The sequence below is a fragment of the Mchenga conophoros genome, linkage group LG5, assembly GCF_057382185.1.
Source record: "Mchenga conophoros isolate Kocher_MC1m ecotype Shallow Benthic linkage group LG5, M_conophoros_male_GT1.1, whole genome shotgun sequence".
Taxonomy (NCBI): Eukaryota; Metazoa; Chordata; class Actinopteri; order Cichliformes; family Cichlidae; genus Mchenga; species Mchenga conophoros.
The window spans coordinates 15,386,287-15,410,388 of NC_140530.1; the positions used below are offsets into that span (position 1 = coordinate 15,386,287).

A 24,102-nucleotide genomic window follows, 5' to 3' on the forward strand; every position below is an offset into this window, starting at 1 on the left:
GGTTTCACATACAAAATGCGACTTTTAAAATATTAAACATTGATTTCAATCAATAATCATTCACATTTATAAAGCGCTTAATAGTGCACCAGCTGCAACATGAGAGTAATGCTTAAGCGTGCATCCTTCAGAGCAAGGGTCTCAAACTATATAGATGTGAAGAAATATGATGCAATTTGGCCCTTGAAGTTAGTTCTTTTGTTTGTTGTTGAAGGCAATTTTAAAATAAATTGTTTAAAAAGCAAAAAAATGATTTAATATGAGGGCAATATGAGCAGAGAGCACAAACATGTTGAGGGATTGTCTGTGTTAGTTCAGTGAGATAGTTACTTGTAAAGAAAACATTTTTCACTAGCAGTCAAAAACTAATGTGTGCACTTAGTCTGCATTTTTATTTAGATACGAACAAAATGATAGCAGAAGTGCCGCCACATGTCTGGCCAGAAAGAGAGGACTAATGTGTCTATTTGGTAGCTCAATGAAAGGCTTCAGTTAGTTAAGAGTGAGGAAAAAAACTGCCTTCACGTTTGTAGTTGTGTCCTGTTGTACAATATTTGTAATTTTAAAGAAACAAACAAAACTCTACATTTTCAGAAATATTTGCGGGTGTTTTCTTGTTTGTTTGTTTTGTACTACTTGAACACTAAAGTGGCCCTCCACTGAAATGAGAGTGCAGTTAATTTAAGTTTGAGACCCCTGATTTAGATCAAACACTTTTTGTAATAGTGTTATTTTAATTGTCTCTCAGCCATAAAAGGCTGATGGGGTATTGTCGCCACCCCACCGGGACATCCAAATTTGTGAATGTGACAACTTCAGAACAAGGCGACGTAGGATTTTGAAACTTATACAATATGTGCGTCTACTAAAGATCTCTGTCGAGTTTGAATATCAGTGTCCTCGACCTCAAGGTCAAAGGTCACGTTTTCTGAAAATCTTGTGAACACATCAAGAAAGATACCATAGGTGCATCAACTGGGAGAGTGAGGGGTAGCATATTATTTATATGAACTGCAGTGCTGTTCCTTTTACTTGGGTAAAGATCTGAGTGCCCTTTCATTGTGGTACTCTGTTTCAGTGAAAACAGTTTTAACATGAGGATTGGGGAAAACAGTGTTTTTTACAATAACCTGTCCTGTTGAGCAGTTTTAGCGAGCAGAATCATGGTCTGAGTGCTTTGTTGTGCTGAGATGGGGAAGACAGAATATCAACCAAAAGTTAAAATGTTTTAAATTTATTTACATGTCACTGAGTGAAATATATGTGAGTGAAATTTAAATGACCATCAGACACCCTTGATCTGGAGCTCTGTGCAAGATCTTAGCTCATGGAGCTAATGGTGGATCAGTCCAAAACTTGGAACTTGATCTGAAGGCAGATGGAACCACAGTCACATCTGGTAAAACTCTACATCGTAATCAGTGTTGGGACTAACGCGTTAACTACGTTATTATTGTGGTAACGAGCACGGTAACTAGTTATTATGCCGAAACCGGGAACGCGTTACTCGTTACTGGGATTTAGATAGGCTCGTTATTCGTTACTTCGTGTGGTGGCTATCGCGGAGCTTCCACAGATTCAGTAACATTAGCAAGTGGTGGATGCCAGCAGGTGGATGAAGGAAAAGGGAGGCAAGGGGAGAGACCCGAAGCGGCCGCTGGTCCGAGAGTGTCAGGTGAACTGAACTTCAGGTAAGAAGTTATAACCTGCAGTCCATCTGGGTCAGATATGAACCAAGTTTAGGTGGAGTTTATTTTCGTTATGCTGACTTTTTCGTACTGCGTGCTAGCTAGCATGACGGAGTTTCTATCCGGTTGTTCAGTGATGACGCGACGAATCCTACTTCCGGGCCTAAAGTAGTCTGCGTTTAATATGGCTTTTGTGTTGTTAACATGTTTAATGTTATGTATTTTCTTCTATTTGATCTCAAAAAGCTCCTAAAACAGTCAGTGATCACTGTTGACCTCCCTCGTCTTTTATTACCACTAATCATTTATTTAAGCTCAGTTTTTAAAACCTTAGGATGTAACTACAGCCCAGCCCATGCAGCAGTATATGAATGACTAACCTCGTATTGTGGATGGATTATCTCAGTTGTTCTCCTGGCTGAAGTTTGGTCCTTTTACAGCATCCTGCCATGCGATTACATTTGTTCCTGACCACCGAGAACACTCACGTTAACTTTTATCGAGTGGAAAAAAAGTTTGTTTGTTTATATTATGCTAACATAGCTGTGTCGCTAGCGGTCACGTAGCACACCATTATATACCAGCTAGCCAAACTTCAGTAAGCCTACAAACGTCACTGCTGTTTAGTTTTCTGTCTTCATTTATGCTGGAAGTGATAACAGAGCTGTATGTTTTAATTTGTTTCCAAAACCCCGCAGTCAGGACATGCTATATTATATTTAGATAGAAGCTAGCGAGCTAACTTCCTGCTAACTTCTAACTCCGTTAAATGTCATAAATGTCCGTTTTCATGGATGCCTGGATGTTAAACTCAATTGTTACACCTGGTAGAGCAGAACGCTGATCATTTTATTAAAGATGAAAGACTTTAGACAGTTTTTCAACTCTCAGTAATGCCATAGTGATCGTTTGATATATGGACCTGCAGCGGAGTTTAGGCCCAGACACGGCTAGTGACGTCAGACTGAACAACCGGATAGGGTTGATCTGATATCCTCGTGTTGGTGTTGTTCCCAGATCATCATACTAAATGTTGTTGCAGGATCAACATTGCATGTGACCAATCAGAATGTTGTGACGTCATACTTTTGCGACTTCGGGAAAAACCGGCTTAAAACAAAAAACTGTACTTAAGCTGCGTGAAACCGCCTCTGTCCGCCGATCAACGGACCCTGACCCTAACCCTAACCCTAACCGTAACCCTTTAATAAACAGTAAGCAGAATTGATATTGTCCTTGCAACATTGGAATTTCATAAATGCACGAATGGCTTGGCGCGCAAAGGAATAACGTCACAACAATGTGATTGGTCACTTGCAATGTTGAACCTGGAACAACATTTTCATGATGGTCTGGGAACAACACCAACACGAGGATATCAGATCATCCGTTTCTATACAGCTGGGTGGGTGCTATGTTACTGATGTTGAACTTTATTTTGTTCATAAGGTTAATTATTAGAGTTGCCAACCGTCCCGTAAAAAACGGAATCGTCTGGTATTCAGAGAAAATATCATGCGTTTCGTATTGAGGTGAAAAGGAACACAGTTTATGTTTCAGCTACAATGAAAAAGACACAAAGCTGGAGTTATTCTGTGTTTACGCTGCACAGCTGCCTCTTCTTCTCTCATCCTCTCACCCTCCCTCTCCTGTTTCTACTTCAATCATGAAACCGATCAATGATCAGCTGATCGGCTTTTCTCTCTTGTTTATTTATCGCCCACTTTGCGCCAGAAAGAGGAAACCAGCAGATGTCGCGCTAAACAACAGCAGCACGTTTAAGCTTGATCAGCTGTTGTTAGAATTTATTTAATATTAGTTTCTAGTATCAGCTGATGTTGGCTGGAGCCACAGCTGTAAACCTGCTGGTCATGATATCGGTTTGGTTATGTGATGAGAGGGAAACATGAAGATGAAACCAGGAGACGTCCTTACTGAATCATCAGAGCTGTGATGAAGAAACAGGTTTACCTTTTAGGTGACATGAATGAGTTGAAGGGAAGTTATGAACTGTTTCTGAGAGACAAATAACACCAGGATCCTTTTCTAAGTAGCTGACAGCTGGTAACTGTGCAGGGGCGGGTCTAGCAAAGTGTTGCCAGGGGTCCATGTAGGGCATTAAAAGGGAAAGGGGGGCACAAAGAAATACTTTCTTATTCTCTAAAATGTCTCACTTTTAAAAAAATAATTATCTGAGTCTTACAACAAACAATTGATAGATTGATGCATATATACCATCAGAACAGTGTACATCACTGTCACAACAGCGTTTGTTTTCATTCAAAGGTTTTATGATTTTTCCTATAATGGTGGGCTGGTCTCTAGTCAAAATGCCCGGGACGATTTTTTGTCCCAGTCCAGCCCTGTAAGCAGCTCATCTTCAGTCTGGTGTTACCTACATCTTCCTATTCAGAAGGCAGAATTTCCGAGTTCTGAGTACAATCGAAAGCACCACGACTGCAGTTTTTGTGTTGGATGGAAAAAGCAGGCTAGGATAGAATCAGGCGTGGGATTTCTCTCGTGGAAATGTGCACATTATTTTTTCCTTTCTATTGGTAGGTGGCACAGTGCACTTGTGGCAAGTAAGCAAGCTAGAAGACCGGCAAAGTTATGGAAGAAACACATTAACAAGAGAATTCTGAGTAAAACCAAAGTTACTTTCCCTAGTAACTAGTTACTCTGAAAGTAACGATTAACTTGAAGTAACTGAGTTACTTTTGATAGAAGTAACTAGTAATGTAACTAAGTTACTAATTTAAAGTAACTTACCCAACACTGATTGTAATAGACTGAAATCGTGGTACGGTCCCCCTTCTCAAGAAGGCAGTTGTACAGGTTCATCTTAAGTTTGCTAATGAGCATCTAAATCATTCAGGAAAGATTTGGGAGAAAGCAAAATGTGTAAAATCCTCCTTCCTTCAGTCAGAACACTGAAGATGGCATCAAAGGAGTGGCTAAAGAGGAAGCACATTAAGGTCATGGAGTGGCCTAGCCAGTCTCCAGACTTCAGTTCGATAGAAAATCTGTGGCAGAAACTGAAGCTTCGAGCTGCCAAGTTTCTGTAAAGAGGACTGGACCAAAATCCCTCCTGAGATGTGTGCAAACCTGGTGACCAACTACAAGAAAGATCACACCAACAAGGATTTCTCCACCAAGTACTAAATGATCAAATACTTATTTCACTCGTTGACATGCATCTATTTATAACTTTTGTGTAATGTGTTTTTTTCTGGGTTATTGGTTGATATTCAGTATCTCCCTTTTAACATGAAACTACCATAGAAGTCAAAGCATGTTCATTTCTTTGAAAGCGAGCAAACTTACAAATAGGTCAAGTAGGTGATCAAATACTTGTATCCCCCACTGTATCCACACATAACCAGCCCCCACACCTGTCGCCATGACAGTTAAGAGGATGGCACACACAGGAGGGTCCTCCATACCCTTTTCCACTTCACACCACAAAATGACAGAGGTTCATGTCCACACGTTAAGTTTTCAAAGAAAGCTGCCTTGATTTTATCTGAATTTATAGCATACAGCTTTTAATCTCTCACTATCACTGATTTCTTCTCACTGCTGCTGTAGATGCTGATGATTTGATGCCCAATTTAGCTCCCGGCCACAGATTTGTCTCACATTTAAACCAAAGACTGCTTTGTACAGCCTAACCAAGCCCTAAAAATGTGGCTTTAAAAAGAGTTTATTGTTGAAGCTTTTCCCCTCCCAACTGCAAAAACCCCCAGATTGAAGCAGTATTTTGTCTGGGGAGCCCAGTTTGAGGATTACAGTTGTGTGTGTGTGTGTAACAGAAAGAGAGAGCTGTAGTCTGAAGGAATGAACACAGATCTAAAATTTAAGCACAGAATGTGTCATTGTTTTAATTTCAGTGGAGAGAGAGAGCTGCATCCAAGTGAGGAAATAAAGCGAGGTCGGTGATGATGTCATTTGTCCTGTCAAACAAGGAGGTGAAGCTGATTACGTTTTAGGCTACATAAACGCCCATGGGACACGCCGAGATAGAAGACTTTTTCTCGAAACAATGTGGAGAGGGAGAAGAGTGATCAGTGCTATCAAGCCAGCAGTTAAGTTCTCATGAGCAAAGCCACAGAGACCAGAAGGATGACATGTGTGAAAGAGGTTCAAACTAATCACTCTCCCATGAGGAAGAGGAGCGTGAGAGGAGCTGCAGTAAAGCCAAAGCATAAGGGAAGGGTTTGACATCAACAAGCCAAAACAGCTGCCCCCTTCTCCCGCACAGCAAGGGAGGGAGAGAGAGAGAGACAGGGAAGACTGGAGGGTCTGTAAGTGTAGAGCACAAGACATTTGAGGGTCTGTAAGCTGGAGAGAAGGAGTTATTAGCAAGTGGAAACGGTGGAGGGGGGCGGGAGGGAAGAGAGAGGCGGTGAGTGTATGCTTGTATGTTTTCAGAGTGAAGATAGTCAGAGAGCAAGGGGCGCAGGGGGAGTGTAAGGGGATGCGGGTTGAAGGGTAGGTTCTTGGTGACAGAGGGAGAAAGAGCGGTTGTAAGAAGAGAAGTCAGGGGGTGGAAAGTTATCTGGGGTGGGTTTCGAGGCAGGGTAAGCCGTCAGAGGCGAAGAACAGAGGTGTGAGGAGTTGCTGAGAAGGACGGAGGAACATGCTGGAGAACAAGAAGAGAGAAAACATGAAGTGCTGAAAGGGGTGGAAGAGAAGAGGAAATCACTCGCGAGGAGCTGAGGAAATTTAAAGATTAGAGGTGCAAGAGGCGTGTTTGCTGCAAGAATGGGGTGCATTCACAGTACGAGCACTGTGGGGATACAAAAGCACGCACATGACACAGAAACTGGAGGAATCCCTGTGAAGGCAGACCCTGAGGTACCTCCTGAAATCCTTCAGCTTGCTGAGGTAAGTGAGTAACCATCAACACGCTGGTTGTGCACAGTTCCATCCTCAAACGTGTGCAGTTTGAAGATAAACACAAAGTAAAATCACAGGTCATTAGAGATCAGCTGTTAAAGTCAGTTTGAAACACTCTAGCTCTCACTTTACATCCACAGCACCCGCTCGATCTGCTTTGCCATTTGACTCAGCAGCAGAGGCTGAACTTATACACTCATCACATGCTTGATAACAACCAAAGGAATCCAAAGAATTGCCACTGCGTTTCCAAATTAGACGAGGCCTGGACTCCAGAGCTGCTCTGTCTCTCTTATGAAATATTCCAGCAGCACATCATAAACAGAAGTGTGCATACCGAAGGGATCAAAGTGTTTGGCATGTTCCTTTTAGACCTCTCTCAGAAGCTTGTGAGCTAAGAAAGCTAATAAACTGTAAACTAAAACCACAGTCATCAACAGTGAACCAAGAAAAAAGGGGGGTATGCAGAGCAGCGGAAGGGAGGATTCATGCGATCGCTGTTAAATGATGTTCCTCGGGTATCAAAGGTTCAGGAGGAAGTGGTATAAGTTACTGTCTGGTTTTGACCCACCGCCTGCCTGTCTGCAGCCTCTATTTAGGAACATCTATGGATTTAGGTGCAAGCTACACTTCCACATGCATGAAGCCTCCTGGTATGCGCACTGGAATATGTGTGTTCTCACATGTTAGAGTAAATCATATTGTGGCATGCTCTGTGTCAGTGTTAGAAGAGAGCAAAAGAACAAAAAAGGTAAATAGGAAATGAAAAAAGTTGTGCATCTTTAATAAAACACACAGTGAAATGAAGCTGAAAGCTCAGACATCTGTGTGACGAGTGTGTAGTTTCTCTCTGATATTGGAGATATTGCTGGAACAAAAACATTAGATCATTTGCGGCTTCATATCCCTTGCTTGTGTTTTCCTGTGTGTGTGTGTGTGTGTGTGTGTGTGTGTGTGTGTGTGTGTGTGTGTGTGTGTGTGTGTGTGTGTGTGTGTGTGTGTCAGAGCATGCCAAATTATGATGACATAGTCCCAGCTGAATGGGCGGACTCGTATGAAGTGGAGAAGAATGAAGTGTGTGAATCTGTACATGCAACCAACAGTGCAGGAGTTTGGGGTTTTTTTGGTTTTGGTGGGGGGGAAGAGTTTTTTCCTCTCTTTCACACAAATGAAAATCTGAACTAATTCTTGTTCCTATTTTGAGCATTTTCATAGCTTTTAGAGGCGACAGCCCCCTACTCCTGCAGGTTATAAATACCCAGCCAGAACTTGAGCACACTCCTGGCTCGCCACCTGCTCCCGTCCCTTCCTGGGCAGATTGTATGTCTGTGTGTGAGTGCGTGTGAGAGTTTTGTGACTCCTGGTCTCCAGCATGTCATCACTTGTGAGGTGCCGCTGAAAAAAGAAATGAGGCATTTAGTGCCAAGGAGGTGTGCGTGCGTGTGTCACTGTACTCTGTATTTATTTACAGTGTGCGTGCGTGCGTGCGTGCGTGCGTGCGTGCATGCATGCAGGCGTGTGTGCGTATGTGGTTGCAGCTGTATATTTTTGCCAATGTGAGGCAGTGGTACAGTGTATATTTCAGATAACTAAAGCTTTGTATTGAGGCACATGACAGAAAACTCTCACGACACAAAGCGGCATTACAGCTTCATTTTAAAAAGCCAGGGTAAAAAAAACAAAGCCCTAATAAATGCAGTTCAGTCCCTTTCTTCATCCACACGTTAGATGTGGAAGTCCTTCGGGCTCTTTGGTCAGTGGAGATGCCTGGAGAATGACACAGACTTTGGCTGCGAAAAACAAATGGGGTGGGGTTCTAATGCTGCAATGCAATACTGCAACACTGCTGATAGCCACAGGAGCCTCTGGAGACTGAATGTCCGTGCAAACAGAGATCCTTCTTACTGGTATCACTGCATATAAAGGGGGTTGGGCATAATCTAACAAACACCTGTGCAGCACAGCGTAGCATATATTCAGTCCTAGTGTTGAAAAAACTCAGTAAAATTCATTAGAAAGCTCAAATTATTCAAACTTTTAAAGCATTCAAAGCATTTAGCAAATCGTGCCAAAAAGTTTGTGTTTACTGTCTGAGTCAAATTAAAATGACAAAGCATTTGTCAGCATCACCTCAGCTTTGAACTGTACTGCTTTTATGACAAATGCCTCGACAGTTGTTTGTGCAGTTCCAGTTTAAACTAAACTTTGGCTTTCTTGTTGTGCTCCAGTTATTTGACAGCGTTGTCCTTCTTGTCGCCCTGATCTTTTGAGCGTGGTGTTAAAAATGCTTTCCCGATGTGTAATTTTCTGTCCCTCTGTATGGAACAAAATCCTTTTGTATAGTTATATTCAGAAACACTCTGAACCAGACCCATAGTGATGGGCTGCTTGAACAAAATCCAAACAATGTGCAGCAAGAGTTAAGCAGAAGCGAGCTTTGCCATCATGGGAAAAATGTAAAGATCGAATGACTTTTAGACGAGCAAACAACAACGACGGTGTTGTTGTAACAACTGAACTTCAAAGTTGAAAAGACATGTTCAGTTCACATGAAAATGTTGTTTTTAGTACAAGTTTAAATCCGTACATTTCAGTTTCATGATGATAGCATCTCTCCAAAGCTGTTTAACTTGGCTCACCTTACTTAATGTTGTTAAGTAAGCTGGAATAGGTGGAAAGGACTGTTCTTTATCCTGAGTTAATTGACAGATAACTACCACTAAATGTGCTCTCTGCTCACATACCAAAAGTACTTTATAAAGGTTATTATTTAACTAGACTGTTCCCTAAGATTCTGATTAAAATGTCAGATGAATAATGAATGGCTTAAAACGTGTGTGTCAGCTGATTGAGGGATCATTCAGATATTTTAGGAATCGGTGTCTCAGGAAAGCCGTGAGGACCCCACACACCCATGCCCTCACCTCTGTGAACTACTGCCATCTGTCGCACCCACACAACCAGGCTGAACAATAGCTTCCCCCCAGAGCTGTGGCTGCTCGGAACCAGGCCAAGAACGAATAAAGACTGGAAATATCCTTCCAATGTAACACACTGTATTGCTGATCCATCAACTATTTAATTTCACACTAGATGTTGTGGCACATGCCACTTTACTCATCCTGCTGAACTGGTGCACAGTATTATTGTGCTACCGTGTAGTTATTGGATACTTTTATAGCTTTAACTTAATCTTCTAAACTTTTGTAAGAGCTTCAAACCAAATTTCACTGCACTGCATAATATAAGTACAGCAGTAACAAGAATGTGTTCGCTGGAACAAAAGCAGTACATCCAAACTAATTACATCACCATGATGAAAAAAAATATACAGCTGTCTATGCTTTTCAAATAAGTTTAACAGTGAAAACGTCCTCAGTTGGAAAATGTGCTGCACTGCCACAGTGTGTCCACTGGGTAGCAGCCTTGACCCATTCTGATATTTCAGGTTCAACTTTCTGACTTACTGGCAACAACAGATGGAAAGTGCCACGGTTATAGCGTGGAACTGATATGCTGCTTTAATGCCATATCTCTATAATAAAAATGTAAAAAGCTACATTTGAGTGATTTTTCTTCAGTGGCAAAGATTTGCAACATTAAAAATCTTTGTCATTTATTTGACCCGCGGCAAAAACAAAGGAAAAATTGATGCAGTGTTTGTTAGTCACGTGCCATCTAACTGTGACTTCATTGCAAGTGTTGTTTACTTCACTGCTATTAGAGTTTGTACTGTCCCCATATGTCATACAAAATATTTCCAAGGTATGTATTACACATATTACATTGCTTTTATGCCGCTGAATGATTTTTGTCTTTATCCTTTCCTGTAATTTATTTCCATAATTATTCAGTCTGCTTTACGTTGAGTGATGATTGCAGCTTTTTTTGCAGTGTCGTAGCCGAGGGAACATTTCTGCAGGCGATCTCAGACCTGTGAAGTGACACATGCATTTGTGTGTACCGCATCTCTTTGGATTGCATTAGTCCAATTGATTCAATCTCCAATATTCACGGGTTACATAAGAACATTCAGAGTGTAAACGGCTGAGATGAGATGATGGTGATCCTCTCCCCTCATATGCCCTCAGCCCTCCCCCCCATATACTCCACACTACCACACACACAGACCCAGATGCATCACATTCACTGGATGTTACCGTTTATATGAGCACGTGTCGATAGTCAGATGACTCGGTACTCTGTTCTTTTGTTTATGAGATCAATGCGTACAGCATGATGGTAACGCGGTCCATCAGAGGCAACAGCCAAATTCATCTCAGAGGGTTTGGTGGCTAGATGGGTTACAAATATTAGGCAGCCTGAGAAAATGAGTGCAACAGTGATTTCATTATGGAAATCCTTTCTTTGGTGGATCTGTGTTAATCTACACTCCATACTGTATGAACAGTATGACTGGACAAAGTCAGTGGTTAGTTCTGGGGCCTCACAGCAAGAGGATCCTAGACTCAAGGACGGTTTGTTTGGAGTTTGCATGTTCTCGCAGTGTCATATGGGATTCCTCTTGCAGTCCAAAGACATGCTTGGGGATTAGGTTGATTGAGGGATGACCCCCACAAAACCTGTATTGCATAAGTGGAAGAAAATTGACCACTGGATTTGAGATTCTAGCAACTTTTTTTTCTATAGTCATATATGCCCACTCTAATCCACCTACCCACCATCAAATAGCATGCTTAGCTCCCTCTGCTCACATTCATACTGTCAAGCAGGCAAGTAAAACTTTAGCACCTTTCAAAAGAAATATCACAAACTGCTTCACAACAAAAATGCTAAAACGTCAAAACAAAAGGTTACCCAATGAATGAGTTTTAATCAATAATCAATTTTTATCGATCAATTTTAGCTGCCTTTTAGAAGAGATCACTGGGTCCACAGCTCTCAGGCTCTCTCAGAAGGGTCGAGTTGTTTGTTTGGAGGCCACAGTAGCCAATGCCCCTTCAGTTCTCAGCCTTGTATCCTGCACAGCCAGCAGGCCCAGCTTGCATGACCTCGGGGACAGGTTGGGCATGTATGGATGTAAAAGTTCACTGATGTATGCTGGTTTGTGTCAATGCAGAGCTCTAAAAGTCTAATCCACAATCATATAGTGGACCCAAAAGTTAATGGGGAGCCAGTGTAACTGAATTAGTAACAGTGTGACATGTGAGTACTTAAAAGACTTAGACAGAAGCCTCTGAACAACCTGCAGACGCTCCAAAGAAGCTTCCTTCAGACTAGTGAACAAAGTGAATTAATTACAATAATCGAGACGTGATAAAGGCATAAAAAACAATTATAACAGTAATATTCTAACCACCTCTTGGATGTAATCCCATGTTTAGCGAACAAACAGGAGAAGCCTTCGTCTAACGCTTAGTAAGACAGCAAATAAGTGTATTTTCAAGAAAAAAGTATTATTCTAAAGCTCCTGATTATTAACCGTGAGGTCATTTAAAATGAGATTAAAATAAATTGCAGTGCTTTAATTTGAGACTTAAACATTATTGCTTGGTAAACCTTTATTTTCAACTGAAATTGGATTCGAAACACTTGAGTTCAGTAAGCAAGTAAACGTCAAATTAAAGAGCATTTGGAATTTTTAATGAAGCAATTCAGAAACTTTGCAGCTGTTATATGGTGTGCTGCAAAGCGCGGTGTCTGCAAATCAGCTGCGTTTACGTTCGCATTATAAGCAGCCGCACAAAAGCTGAAGGTGAGGCCGCATAAAACATTTCTTGTCATTAAGGATTTAAACGGTGTACACTCCACTTGAGAGGCAAGGCTCCTTTATAAAACATTCCAGTTTAGCGACACTCACCGTTTAAGGCGGTGAGGGAAGCGAGGCCAGTCAATAATCATTTGTGAGAGGGACCAAACCGGCGTTCAACTTCCCGAGTTAAAGTCAAACCAAGGCGTCCAAAAAAATGTCTCAGCTGAGATGTGTTTATTTTAATTAGATACAGGCATTTAACATGAAGGGAAATTTCAGCATGTAGTGGTACTATGGGATGTTTGTTGTCCTCCACCTCTCCTACACATACCGCACTCTCACACCATCTCCTTCCTGATGTTTCCAGGCCCCTCCTCATCCTCTGCTCTAGGAAAAAAGTAATGGTTTAATTTGCTTCACATGCCGTCAAAAGGTTTTGCTTTGGGAGGGCGTTGCCATAACTCTGTATAAACATTGTCCCGCTTCTCGCTGGGACAGTTGAGTATGAGTTTATAAAAAGAAAAATCCATGGATTATGAGTCAGGGAGGTGAAATTATTAGAGTGCATATCTTCACCACAGCTGTGTGTGGATGTGCCTTAAAGACATTCAAATTAATCGTTGCTTTCAAATGATCATTTTTTTTATTAGTGCTTACATGAAGAATAATGCAGCCAATCATCATTCCCACCATATTAAGCAAAATAATGTTTGTTTGTTTTCTGAGAGAGAGTGAACAGTCATACTAAGCCTGTTTATGTCAGATTTACTGTACCTTTGGCTTTGCGTAAAGAAGCTCAAACCCTGGGTTTACACAGCTGCCAGGACTGCCCAGTGTGGTACCACCTTGAAATGTTGACAGGAAACTGAGCCTGTCTTCAAAGAGGAGAAGCCCCAGCTACTTAAGCCAGACTAACAGGGAGACTAAATGTAAGTTAAATATTAGTCTTTTGTTTAGCTGAAAAAGATTTATCTTCAAAGTCAGTATGTATGCATGCAACACAGTTCTTTGAGATGATGACAATGCATGTGTGTATTCATAATATTGGTCATAAATTAGTCAGGGAAATGGCCAATAGGAAAAAAGGTTAACCTGACAATGACGCTAGAGGTCAAACCAGGGGAACATGAGGATTCAGTCATCGGGGAATATTTGTTTTTAGTTGGTGAAAAGTTGGAGTAGAGGAGTTTACGGGACATCTCAGTGTTTTTGGTACTTTTTCCATGTTCCTGAACTGCCGGGGGAGGCCACTGCTTTTGGGAATTCCATCACCAAAAGAGGAGTAAGGCAGACTTTGGATACACTTGGGGATACGATGTGTAAAAGTAACATGCACAGGAATGCGAGAATGTGAATGTTTTACTAGCAGGACTTTAATGTGACAATCATTGTTATTTGCTTCACCTGACAGTTGTGAAGTTGTGGTTGATCAGTATGGAGACACAGAGAAGCTTAAAACAGTGACCACGGTAAAATAATAAAAAGATTAAAACACGTTTATCCCCTGACAGAATCTGTTAGGTTCAATTCGTCTCGCCTGTGACCATACTGCACAGTCGACTGGGAACAGCAGCATGTAAAGCTTTTCATTTTTCAGTCTTAGCCCCCAGACTGAGACAGAATAAGGACAAGTTAAAAGACAAGACAACAGGATGCCTTCAAAGACAACATGATACGACAGCTGATATTAGTGGAGGAAGCTGAACGTACAGCAGGTAGGACACCAGTGCTCATGCTGGTGTATCACTAAACCAGCGCATATCTGTACTGACAGCAGCCACGCAGGGGATAGTGAACATCTAGTGCTTCAGATGGAAGAATGCTAAACTCAAATTGAGAAACTTGGTAAACCTAAGCAGGCCCACAATCTACTATTCATGTTATCACGAGGGGATCGATGGTTTCAAGCTGCTTTCATGCACACAGTTACCGCCTCACTAAATGAATGATTTCCACTGAGGAGGAGCCTTTATTTCGTCCTTTGTAACATTTCTATGTCTCGTGTGTGGTGATCAGATTTGATTGTCCTGTGTATCCGCAGCTCTCCAAGTCAGGGAACCATGCCTTCACACTGAAAACACTAAAGAGGAGACGAATGTGTGATGTGTGCAAGCACAACATTGACACCCCTGCGGCTTTCTGCAAGGGTGAGTCCACATCTCAGGGTGGTAGCAGATCTAGATGCAGGTCAGAGCAGCTCGCTGACTGTCGGAGTAAATTATTGCTTCTTTTTGCTTACAGAGTGCAAGGTTACAGTTCACAAGACATGTGAAGCCAAGGTGAGCTATACATTTTCTACCTGCATACCTTACCTCCTCCTGCCCAGAGCAAACTGTGCACCTTTTTCAAAGGTTTGTCAGGTACCGACGTTAATGTGATGTTAGTCTTAAGTGGAATAAGCCATGTGCATTGACCTAGATGTCTGGTTAAAGAAGGCCTGCCTCCAGAAATGCACTCATCCATGCAGTAACATGGATGAGAGGGTGAGCTCTCAAGCACCCGGAAAGTCTCCGTTGTTTTTCAAAGTGACTCTTAATAAAGTCTGTGGCTTTAGAGGTCATGACTGTATATATGATACATCATTACTCATCATTAGCACTGTGAAAATAGCTCTCGGGGTGATCAATTAGGGGCAACAGGGATCTGTGAGCTGTCAGTGGTCTGAATGCACAGTGAGGGATCAGTGAGGAGGAGCCTAGACGAGAAGTCTCAGGGGATAATGCACGTTGCAAACAAATGCCGTCTGTGTGTCCGTCTACAGATAAGTTGCTGTTTGTTATAAGAAAGCCAAATACGATTCTCAACTGGAAAACTGGAAGGCCCTTGTTTGCAAGCAGTCACTTTGTAGTGCTCTCTGAACAAACGCACTCACAAAGCTCAGTGAAGCTAGTGCTCACAGCTTCAAACCACATGCTCTGCCGTAAGACAATCTGCATTTGTCTGTTGGTGATTAGAAAGGAAATTGCCCAGTAAACACTTTAAGCTCAGCTGAGCTTCACCACAGCGGCATATGTGCATTAGTAAGTCCTGGTTTTAAAAAAGCTGCTTATACACTTTGAGTAAGATGTCCCGACCTTTGCTTATAGAGTCCCCCAAAGAGTGGCCTGTTTCATTTAAACTGTGTGAGAGAAGCACTCTCTCCATCCACAGCTCATGTCAAGCCATTGGCAGCAGCAGCTTCTACTCTCATGTGACCCCACTCACATCACCTCAGTGTCACACGCCACTGAGTGAGTTCATGACCTTGCTGGAGCGGGACTGTTTTGTCTCACTCAGTATCCAGCAGCACAAGTCGTATACATGCACTCAAAAGCAGCACACCTGCCCTCTCTCAGCGCCACACAGAAGGACCTGTCATATATATTTCTCTGCTCTTCTCTTCACCAAGGTAACTCGCACACTCTAATGGTGTATGACACGCCTCTACCAGCTGTTGTGACTTAGTTGCATGTATTAAAAGAGGATTATTATTTTTGTCATATGCATCCACCCTCCACCGGTCACCGGGGCAACAGCCAAAAACAATTCTCGGAGGCTGCAGGAGAGCGGGTGCCACGGTGAGTGGATATCGTCACGCAGGATGATGATCAGTCTGGATAGGAGAAGTCTGAGCGGGTAAATATAGAAAATAACGCGAGTGCCGCAGATGCCTGCGAGTGAGTGATCACAGGGGACGCAAATAAGTGAGAGGCAGCTGGGGAGGCAGTTTTTGTCTGTGTGAGAGTGCGTGTGATCAGTCCCATTTGGGGCTATTCATAAATAAAAAGGAACACTGGGTCAAGGCTTCAGACTGGTGTGCTTCATATACCAATACCCCCCCACCCCTCGTAGGTTTCTGCTGTTTGTCTTCTTGCTATAGAACATGTCATAGCACCACCTTCTTTTTCACTTCTTTCATTTCTTGCGTCTCACTGTCATCATCTCTTCTAACCTTTAATCTCTGTTAGATTGCTCCTTTTTCTGATGTTTTGCCGTCACAGTTAAAGCATCTCCCACCTTCTCTGTGTCATTTTTTTCTTATCTCCTTTTCAAATGTTTGATCCTTTCATCAGTGTGATACAGCAGTCACCACTACAGTTATAGTATGTTTTTTCCCCCCTATTTTTTATCCTTTGCGCATCGTCTTGTCTTTTCCCATCTCATCAAGTGTATGTCCCCGCTGCTATTTGTCCTCCTGCCTCTTGTCATCACTCTCCCTCGGGGCACCGGAGAGGTCACTGTACATCAGCACCCACTGTCTGCATGTGGCGTATTGATGTACGCGTGCGAGGGGAAGTGCTTGCATGGCTGATGTGCGTCGCTGCCTTCTGTGCGTAAGGCACAGGCAAATCGGGAGGGGAAACGCTATGTTGCATGTGCTGCTGGCACTCTGCAAGTGTATGCAAGAGAGGGAGGGGGGGGGCAAACTTAGTTGGTGAAGGAGAGTGAGCCGAGAGGGAGGTAGTGTATGACACTCTACACACAACGCTGCTCAGAGGCAGAGGGAAAGACTGAAGCTGCTTGTTGTGAGGTAAAAACACGCTCCGCTCTATATTGACTGACTACAGCTTTTTGCTTTAGTTCGCCTTCAGCTGCAGCATCAGTTTCAGCTTGTCTAGGTTTTTATTTTCTACCGAGTAACAGCCTTACCATCTTTCTACGGTGTTAGCTCAAACTGTGCGGCATGTGATTGTGCATATTATTCCATTAAAGCCGTAGCCAGAGAGCTCTTGCTTTGCCCAGAAAGAGGATTTTGTTTACTGTGATTAAGGAAAGTGCAGAAATTTAAGCAGAGATTCCTGCTGTGACCTACAAAAATACGCTGATTTTAATTATTTAAACTGGAGAATGGATTCATAAGACTTACTTTTTCATGAGACAGTCGAGCAGGTTAGTAGTTTATGGGAACTGGGCCTAATCTGTGTTTCATTCATTTATATATAATACATTTTGTGCAAGACTTGTTAAGGGTTTGATTGGATGTATTTGTGTGCATGTGTCTGCTACTGTGTCTGTGTATTTTTATTTGCTTGTACTTTATTGCTTTTAACTGTATCAATATTAATCCTGTAGATATGATGATGCAGGTTCCAGATTACCGTCTACTGCCTCAGTGCTGTGCTGTTTGTTATTGTGTGTATGCAAAGTCACCATTTAGGACCAAAGGACACCAGAGACAAAGGGACCCAGTCACCTGTCCTGACACCATCTGATGGATCCTAATGTCATGCAGTGAAATACAGATGGTTTTACACTGTCTGCTCATGCACACCAGCTGTTCTCCTAATGTTTTGTGCTGATATATGAAGTGACATAGGGTCATGAGTTTGAAATGATGTGAATTCAGATCAGTTTGCAAATGCTCAACAGATTATAGGCTGGATTTCCTTTTTTTCTTCTTCTTCGAGCAGATGCTGATTATTAGTCTAGTTCTTGACCAGCTGTCCTGGTTTTCTGAGTCTCTTCTCCTTTCCGTTGTCTTAAGCCGCCCACTTTCTCCTGCACGTCTCACAGCTGGGGCACAAGGTAGACGAGAAGTCAACAGATGTTTAAAGTGGATGCCGTTTATTACAAAATCCCAACAGATTGTTTATCTTTGTAACTCGATTAGGGTGGTGGCTTATCACTGTCACTGTGCTGCTGCTGCTTTTTATAACCATGATGTACTTGTCCACAAATAATTATCAAGGTTAATTTAATTTTACTGCTTTACTCACCTTAGCAACAATAAAGCATCGGCGGGCACAAGGGTGCACACAGATGCACGCTCAAAGCGTTTATATTTTTTAATTTCCTGAGAGGCTAAGCCACACCGTAATGCTTTGTTTAATATTCCAGGAATTATACAGCTCCCATTTTCTTAACAGGGTCATAACAATGTTTTAAAAAAAATGGTGTCTGCTTAGATGATGTCACTGTATTGCGCAGGGGATGCAGATAGAAAGTTTTGATTCAGTTGCTGCTATTTTTCCAGTTGCTGAATGTCAAAAGGCATGCGGTGACAATGGGACCAGCTCCAAATGTATGTTAGTTATGAGGCAGCCACGTGACACATTCCTCAAAATCGACTGCCAGATCTCTTGAAAAAGAGACTTTGTGGGATGATTGACAGACAAATAGACAAAATGAGCCTGTAAGTGTTCTGGGGGACATTTAGTCTAAAATAAGGAGCTCTATTAAAATAGCTCTGAGAAATCTCTCTGCTCTGTGTCAGTGGTCAGGAGGCATGTTCAGCTGTTGACATCTCTCTCCTGGCCAGCGGTCAGTCTCTTTTACTGTCCCTGTTTGCCTCTCCTCTTTCCTCTTCCTGTCTTCCTTTTTTCCTATGTCTACTTTGTGTTCCCTCGACATTTGGTTTTTCACTTTGAGCCCTTATTGCTTTATCCCATGGGTCAGTTTTGTTAGTTAGTTGGTGCTGTGCTTTTGATGCGCGTGATGCTTATCGAGGTGCTCTTTGTCATCTGACGTTGTTTATTCAGGAGGAGTGCATGCCTGCATTTCATGGCAGGGATGAATGTGGTCATCCTGCCCCACGGCTTTTTAAGTAGTGAGGCAGAGAGGGGGGATTAGAAGGGGGCGACAGACTCCAGGAGGTAGGAAATAGAGAAACGAGGGATCAAAGATGACAGGAGGATGAAAGGCAGACTGCTAACAAGACGAGAAAGAGGGCGTGTTGCGCTTTCAGGTAAAGCCTCATGAATCTCTCCAGCCGCTAAAAATAAAAGCCCACAGATTTTATTTTAGCTTTCAGCAACTTTGGGCATGAGTGACTTTTTTGTGAGAGTACAGAACATGGAATAAACCTGGTAATTTAGATTTTTCCACTTTCTGGTTTGAAGGCTTACTCACTTCTCCCTCTCTGGGGCGTGATGTCAGCTCTGAGTTGACTGTCAGATTGAAGCTCGTTCCCTCTACATGGCACGCTGACGCCTGTGTCTCAGACACTCACATTTATCTTCTGCCTTCCCTGCTGTGACAGATCTCTCTGTGTTGGATTTCCTCTCCCAGGAATAATTCAGGATGTGGCAGTGGTCAGATCAGATTCATATTCCAGCTGCAGTTGCTGTGCTGTGGATGGGATTAAAAGGAGGGAAAGTTTAATCAGAATCAGAAAGGGTTTTATTGCCAAATGTTGAGCAGGTTTACAACATTAGGAAATTGCTGCGGTACTTAGTGCAAAACATACTGTCAGATAACGCTTAAATAAACATAAAAATAAGAATTTTTGGTGCTAAGTAGATAGATATATACATGAGTGCAGGTGGGGATCAGTGCAAACATGGAATGATGCAGTGAACACAGCGTAGGGTCATGTGTTAGTGGTGGGAACAGTCATACAGTTATTGTTCATGTGTCCAACAGCAGAGGGGAAGAAACTGTTCTTATGGCGAGAGGTTCTGGTGCGAATGGACCGGAGCCTCCTGCCTGAGGGGAGCAGGTCAAACAGACTGTGTCCAGGGTGAGAAGGGTCAGCTGTGATCCGAGCTGCACGCCCCAGTGTCCTGGAGGTGTACAGGTCCTGCAGAGATGGGAGTCTGCAGCCAATCACCTTCTCAGCAGAGCGCACAAGACGCTGCAGTCTCTGTTTGTCCCTGATAGTGGCTCCAGCGTACCACACAGTGATGAAGGAGGTGAGGATGGACTCGATGATTGCAGTGTAGAATTGCATCATCGTCCGTGTTGGCAGGTTGAATTTCTTCAGCTGCCTCAGGAAGTACATCCTCTGCTGGGCTTTCTTAATGACGGAGGTGATGGTGGGCTCCCACTTCAGGTCCTGGGTGATGGTGGTACCCAGGAAGCGGAATGAGTCCACAGAGGTGATGGGGGTGTCAGTCAGGATGATGGGGGGGAGTGGGGCTGTGTGCTTCCTGAAGTCCACAATAATCTCCACTGTCTTCTGGGCATTCAGCACCAGGTTGTTGTGGCTGCACCAGGACACCAGACAGTCAACCTCCCTCCTGTAGGCAGACTCATCCCCGTCCGAGATGAGTCCAGTAACGGTGGTGTCATCTGCAAACCAGCTTGACAGACTGGTGGGTGGAGGTTCAGCAGTTGGTGTACAGGGAGAAGAGCAGAGGAGAAAGAACACAGCCCTGAGGGGAGCCGGTGCTGATGGTCCGGGAGTCCGAGACATTCTTTCCCAGCCTCACATGCTGCTTCCTGTCCGTCAGGAAGTCAGTGATCCACCGGCAGATGGGATCAGGCACATTCATCTGGAAAGAGTGTGGATCTAAGCAGTGATTAAAAGTCAGGGATTTATTTATTTATTTATTGTTAAGCTACACTGTGAAAGAAAACATTAAAGAGCTTTTCAAAGATAATTTTGGGGGGGGAAATATTTGCTTTCTTGCCAAGAGTTATCACACGTCTGTCTGTTTGAGATGGATTCAGACTGGAAGCAGACAGCAGGAGCTAGATTTTCGCCGATTTTGGTGATTCCTCATTTTTACTCTTTCTTGTGAGACAGCTATCAGCTGTAGCGTCCTATTTTATATGCACACGAGAGTGGCATCGATATTGGCATCTAGCTGCCAGCAAGGAAGCAAACATCTCAAAAAGGCCAGCTTTTTGTTATCCATTGCTTGCTTTGCTCAGCACTACCATTTTTTTTTACCAAGATAAACCAAAGAAACTAAATGGATGGATGTTTCTCATTGACAAAAAAAAAAGACGTTTCACCTGATAAATCGATCGGCTAATGAGTTCAGTAACAGTCGTCGAGTCCCCTGAAGCGGGGGGTGGTGTAGGGGGGTCGCGTGCTGTCACTGGCACCTCAGTAATTGCTGACTGATCAACGAGACAAACTGAACCAGATGGCTCCTTTCCCAGTGGCTCCAGCTTACAGTCCACATGCATTAATGAAGACCCTGAGGCTGGCAGAGCTACCAAAGACACGTGTATGCTCTGCGTGTAATTTGTGTGTGCGTTACGTGTGAACCTAGGCCGAGCAGCGCTGACATCCTGTTGCAAATTGCTTCCTGTTGACTCTGATGTCTTTCTCCTGCTGTATTTCTATGTTCTATGCCTCTGGGTTCAAACCCTGGTCTTCTTTGTGTGCGTGTGTGCATGTTCATGTTTATACATGGGTACACATGCATGTGTTATGTCTGTCTCCCACTGTTCCTTCCAGGAACTGACTACTTTATCCAGTAACAACCTTTATTAAACCTGTTAAGAAAAGAGTTATCCCCTGTGGCTGAATCTCTGCATTCTTTCATTTCCTATTATAAGTTTTATAACTACTTTATGGACTCAGTGACTCTAAAGCGTCCCACGTTTATGCTGAATAAATAAGTGTTGTTATGCTGGTTGTCTGTCTTTATATAGGAGGTACACGATGTTACATAACACGACCTTCTTATAATTTCAGCAGGAGCTAATTTATGAAGCAGCAATTGTGCCCTTTCCCATTCACTCCCCTTTTTACTCATTCCTCCCTAGGTTGCATGCTCATTTACGCCCCCCTTTTTTCCAGTCACACAGGCCTAAACCTTCTGCGTGTAATACTTGTCACCACTGCAACGTTGCTTGTAATCTGCTTTTTGTGTATTAGAAAATGTGCACTGTGAAATTTGAAAGTTTTATTTTGGGTAGAAATCTCAGTTCGACTGTCCTCTTGCCAAAAACACTAAACTAATCCAATTTTCCTGGTTTCAAAGCTCTTTTAAAGTGACTTAAAATAAATTGTGTTCTACTTCTCAGAAAACTCACTGACAATAGTGTAGCAGTAGGAATAAGTCAGACTGGCACCTCTCCTCGCCAACAAGATACAACGCTCAGACGATCTGCTGCTGATCTCTAGTTTTTGATACCATAGACACCTTCAGAGAATTTCAGTGGCTTAATATGTCCTTTGTTATTTGTAGCATGCAAAGAGCCAACAACATATGAGTGGTGGTCATAATGTTTTGGCGCGCCAGTGTGTAATATAGTCTCTTTCTGAGAAGCTGAATAGCAATCGTGATGCAGCTGCTTCAGCTCTTAATTTGGTGATCGTCACATCACAGTGCTGCATTTTACATAACATTTATTGTGTCTATTTAAAACCAAGCTGAGCTAACACACACAGCTAAAAGGATACAGTCACTGAACATGAAAACAACAAACACATTAGTGAGCCTGAAGAGACAGGCTAATGCTAACTAAGCCATCTATTACTAAGTACTCAATAAGAAACACAGCTTGTACTAGTGGCTTACTTTGACAGATGCTGTGCATAAAGACATAGAACCTTTTAGTAAAGGATGAGGTTTTTCTTACAAGAAAATTTCTGTTTTTGTGTACTTAGTTTGATCTATCATGAAGAGCAGGCTCTGGTTGCATGCAGGAATAAAATTTGCACGGAGAGATGGATTGCATAGCTTAAATGCAACCCTGAAACCTTTGCCTATCCAAAAATAATCTGCATAAAAATAATCTGCATTCATAAACACACTGATTCCTTGTTGGAAAAAGAAATTTGTCTGCTGGCTACAACGCAGGCCATGGAAATAAAAGTTTCCCAGATGCTAACCAGTCAACTGGTCATGGGGTCTGCAGACTGATTTTGATAATGACCAGATGCTTGGACAGCAGATGGTTACTAAAGACAGTGTTCAAAGCAGCCACAGTCTTAATGTATTGTTATGTCACCACAGAGCTAGTGAATGTAATCCTGCATGGTCACAGATTTTCCTGTTTTCCTTTCACTGTGGTTCACTGTGATTGGCATTTGACTAGTTAACCTGTTGCTTGAGGCCTGTCAGCACTTGCCAACACAGCCACAGAGGGCGGCTCAATCTCGTGGGAAAGTTCAAAGGTTGAAACCTGACATGGTGTCACCTGTCAAAGCGCACTACTGGGGCCCTTAGTTGCACTGGATTGCTGAATGTTTTTCGTTTTTATCCATGCGTTTCTTTCCATTTTTCTTTACCCTCTTACTTTCTATCATTTCAGCCGCATTAAACATTTTTACATTTTACGAGAACCTCCAGATGAGTCCGAAAAGTATCAAATAATCCAGAACAGAGGAAGCTACAGGAACCTGTTAAAGTTTACTGTCATAGCAGTGGCTGTCTTCTGTTCAAATGACCTCGGCTTCCCTCTGTCTCTCTCCATCTGTATACGTGTGTTTGTAGTTTTGGCAACTTACCTTTGGCTCATCACTACAAGAACTGGATGCCACATGTTGAGTCCCCCTCAAGTCTATCTATCAGTGTTTCTTTCTAAAGAGGCCAAAAGAATGAAAAAGTGAAATCAATCATTTTTATTGAGCACTTCTTAATAGCCTGAGCTGCTTATTCAGCTGCCTGGTCAGCACAATAAACACCATTTAGCAATGACTGAGAATTGAAAGAACACTCTTTGGCCTCAGGCTTTTTGTTGTTTTTGTTTTTTTACAATTGTTTACACACATGTACACATGAGCAGCTGTTGAAGTTTGTTTCTAAACATCTACGCTTGTGCGCACCACTGAGCGTATAGATCATTCTACGTGTGTCATCCATCACTAGTCCATCATAAGGAACAGCTGCATCTGTTGACCGACAGCTTCTTCCTGAAACCAGCTGCTCTGAGACGGAGGAGAGCGAGAGTGAATTTTACTATCCTCTTCATCAGCTCTCCTCATTCCACAGCGTTCCATCTCCTCATCTGTACTGCTGGAGCTGCACCAAAAGCATTAAACCAAACACATGACTTGGCATGAGCTGCTTCCTCCCAATGTATATGTGTGGGTCTGTTAAAGCTGCAAAGAAACAACCACGTGCTTTCTTTCCTTTCAGGTGACTCCCAGCTGCACCTCAACACCAGAAGTGGTAGGCTCTGGAGGGGGGGGGGATCACA

At 42.8% G+C, this 24,102-nt stretch overlaps 1 protein-coding gene across 4 annotated transcripts in view; it reads left to right on the top strand.

Moving 5' to 3' along the window:
- Positions 1-6,224: 6,224 nt before the first annotated feature.
- The window catches only part of LOC146574008 (tensin-2-like), a 30,680-nt gene continuing 12,802 nt past the window's right edge, over positions 6,225-24,102 (top strand). The window contains exons 1-4 of one of the 4 annotated variants that reach the window (XM_085273538.1): positions 6,225-6,575; positions 14,342-14,447; positions 14,542-14,579; positions 24,042-24,074. In XM_085273538.1, the coding sequence (XP_085129664.1) occupies positions 6,453-6,575; positions 14,342-14,447; positions 14,542-14,579; positions 24,042-24,074 (300 nt within the window). In that variant the 5' untranslated portion in view covers positions 6,225-6,452. Of the gene's footprint in view, positions 6,576-14,341; positions 14,448-14,541; positions 14,580-16,709; positions 16,811-24,041; positions 24,075-24,102 lie in introns of those variants that run through there. The other 3 variants (XM_085273537.1, XM_085273539.1, XM_085273540.1) reach the window with 3 other exon arrangements.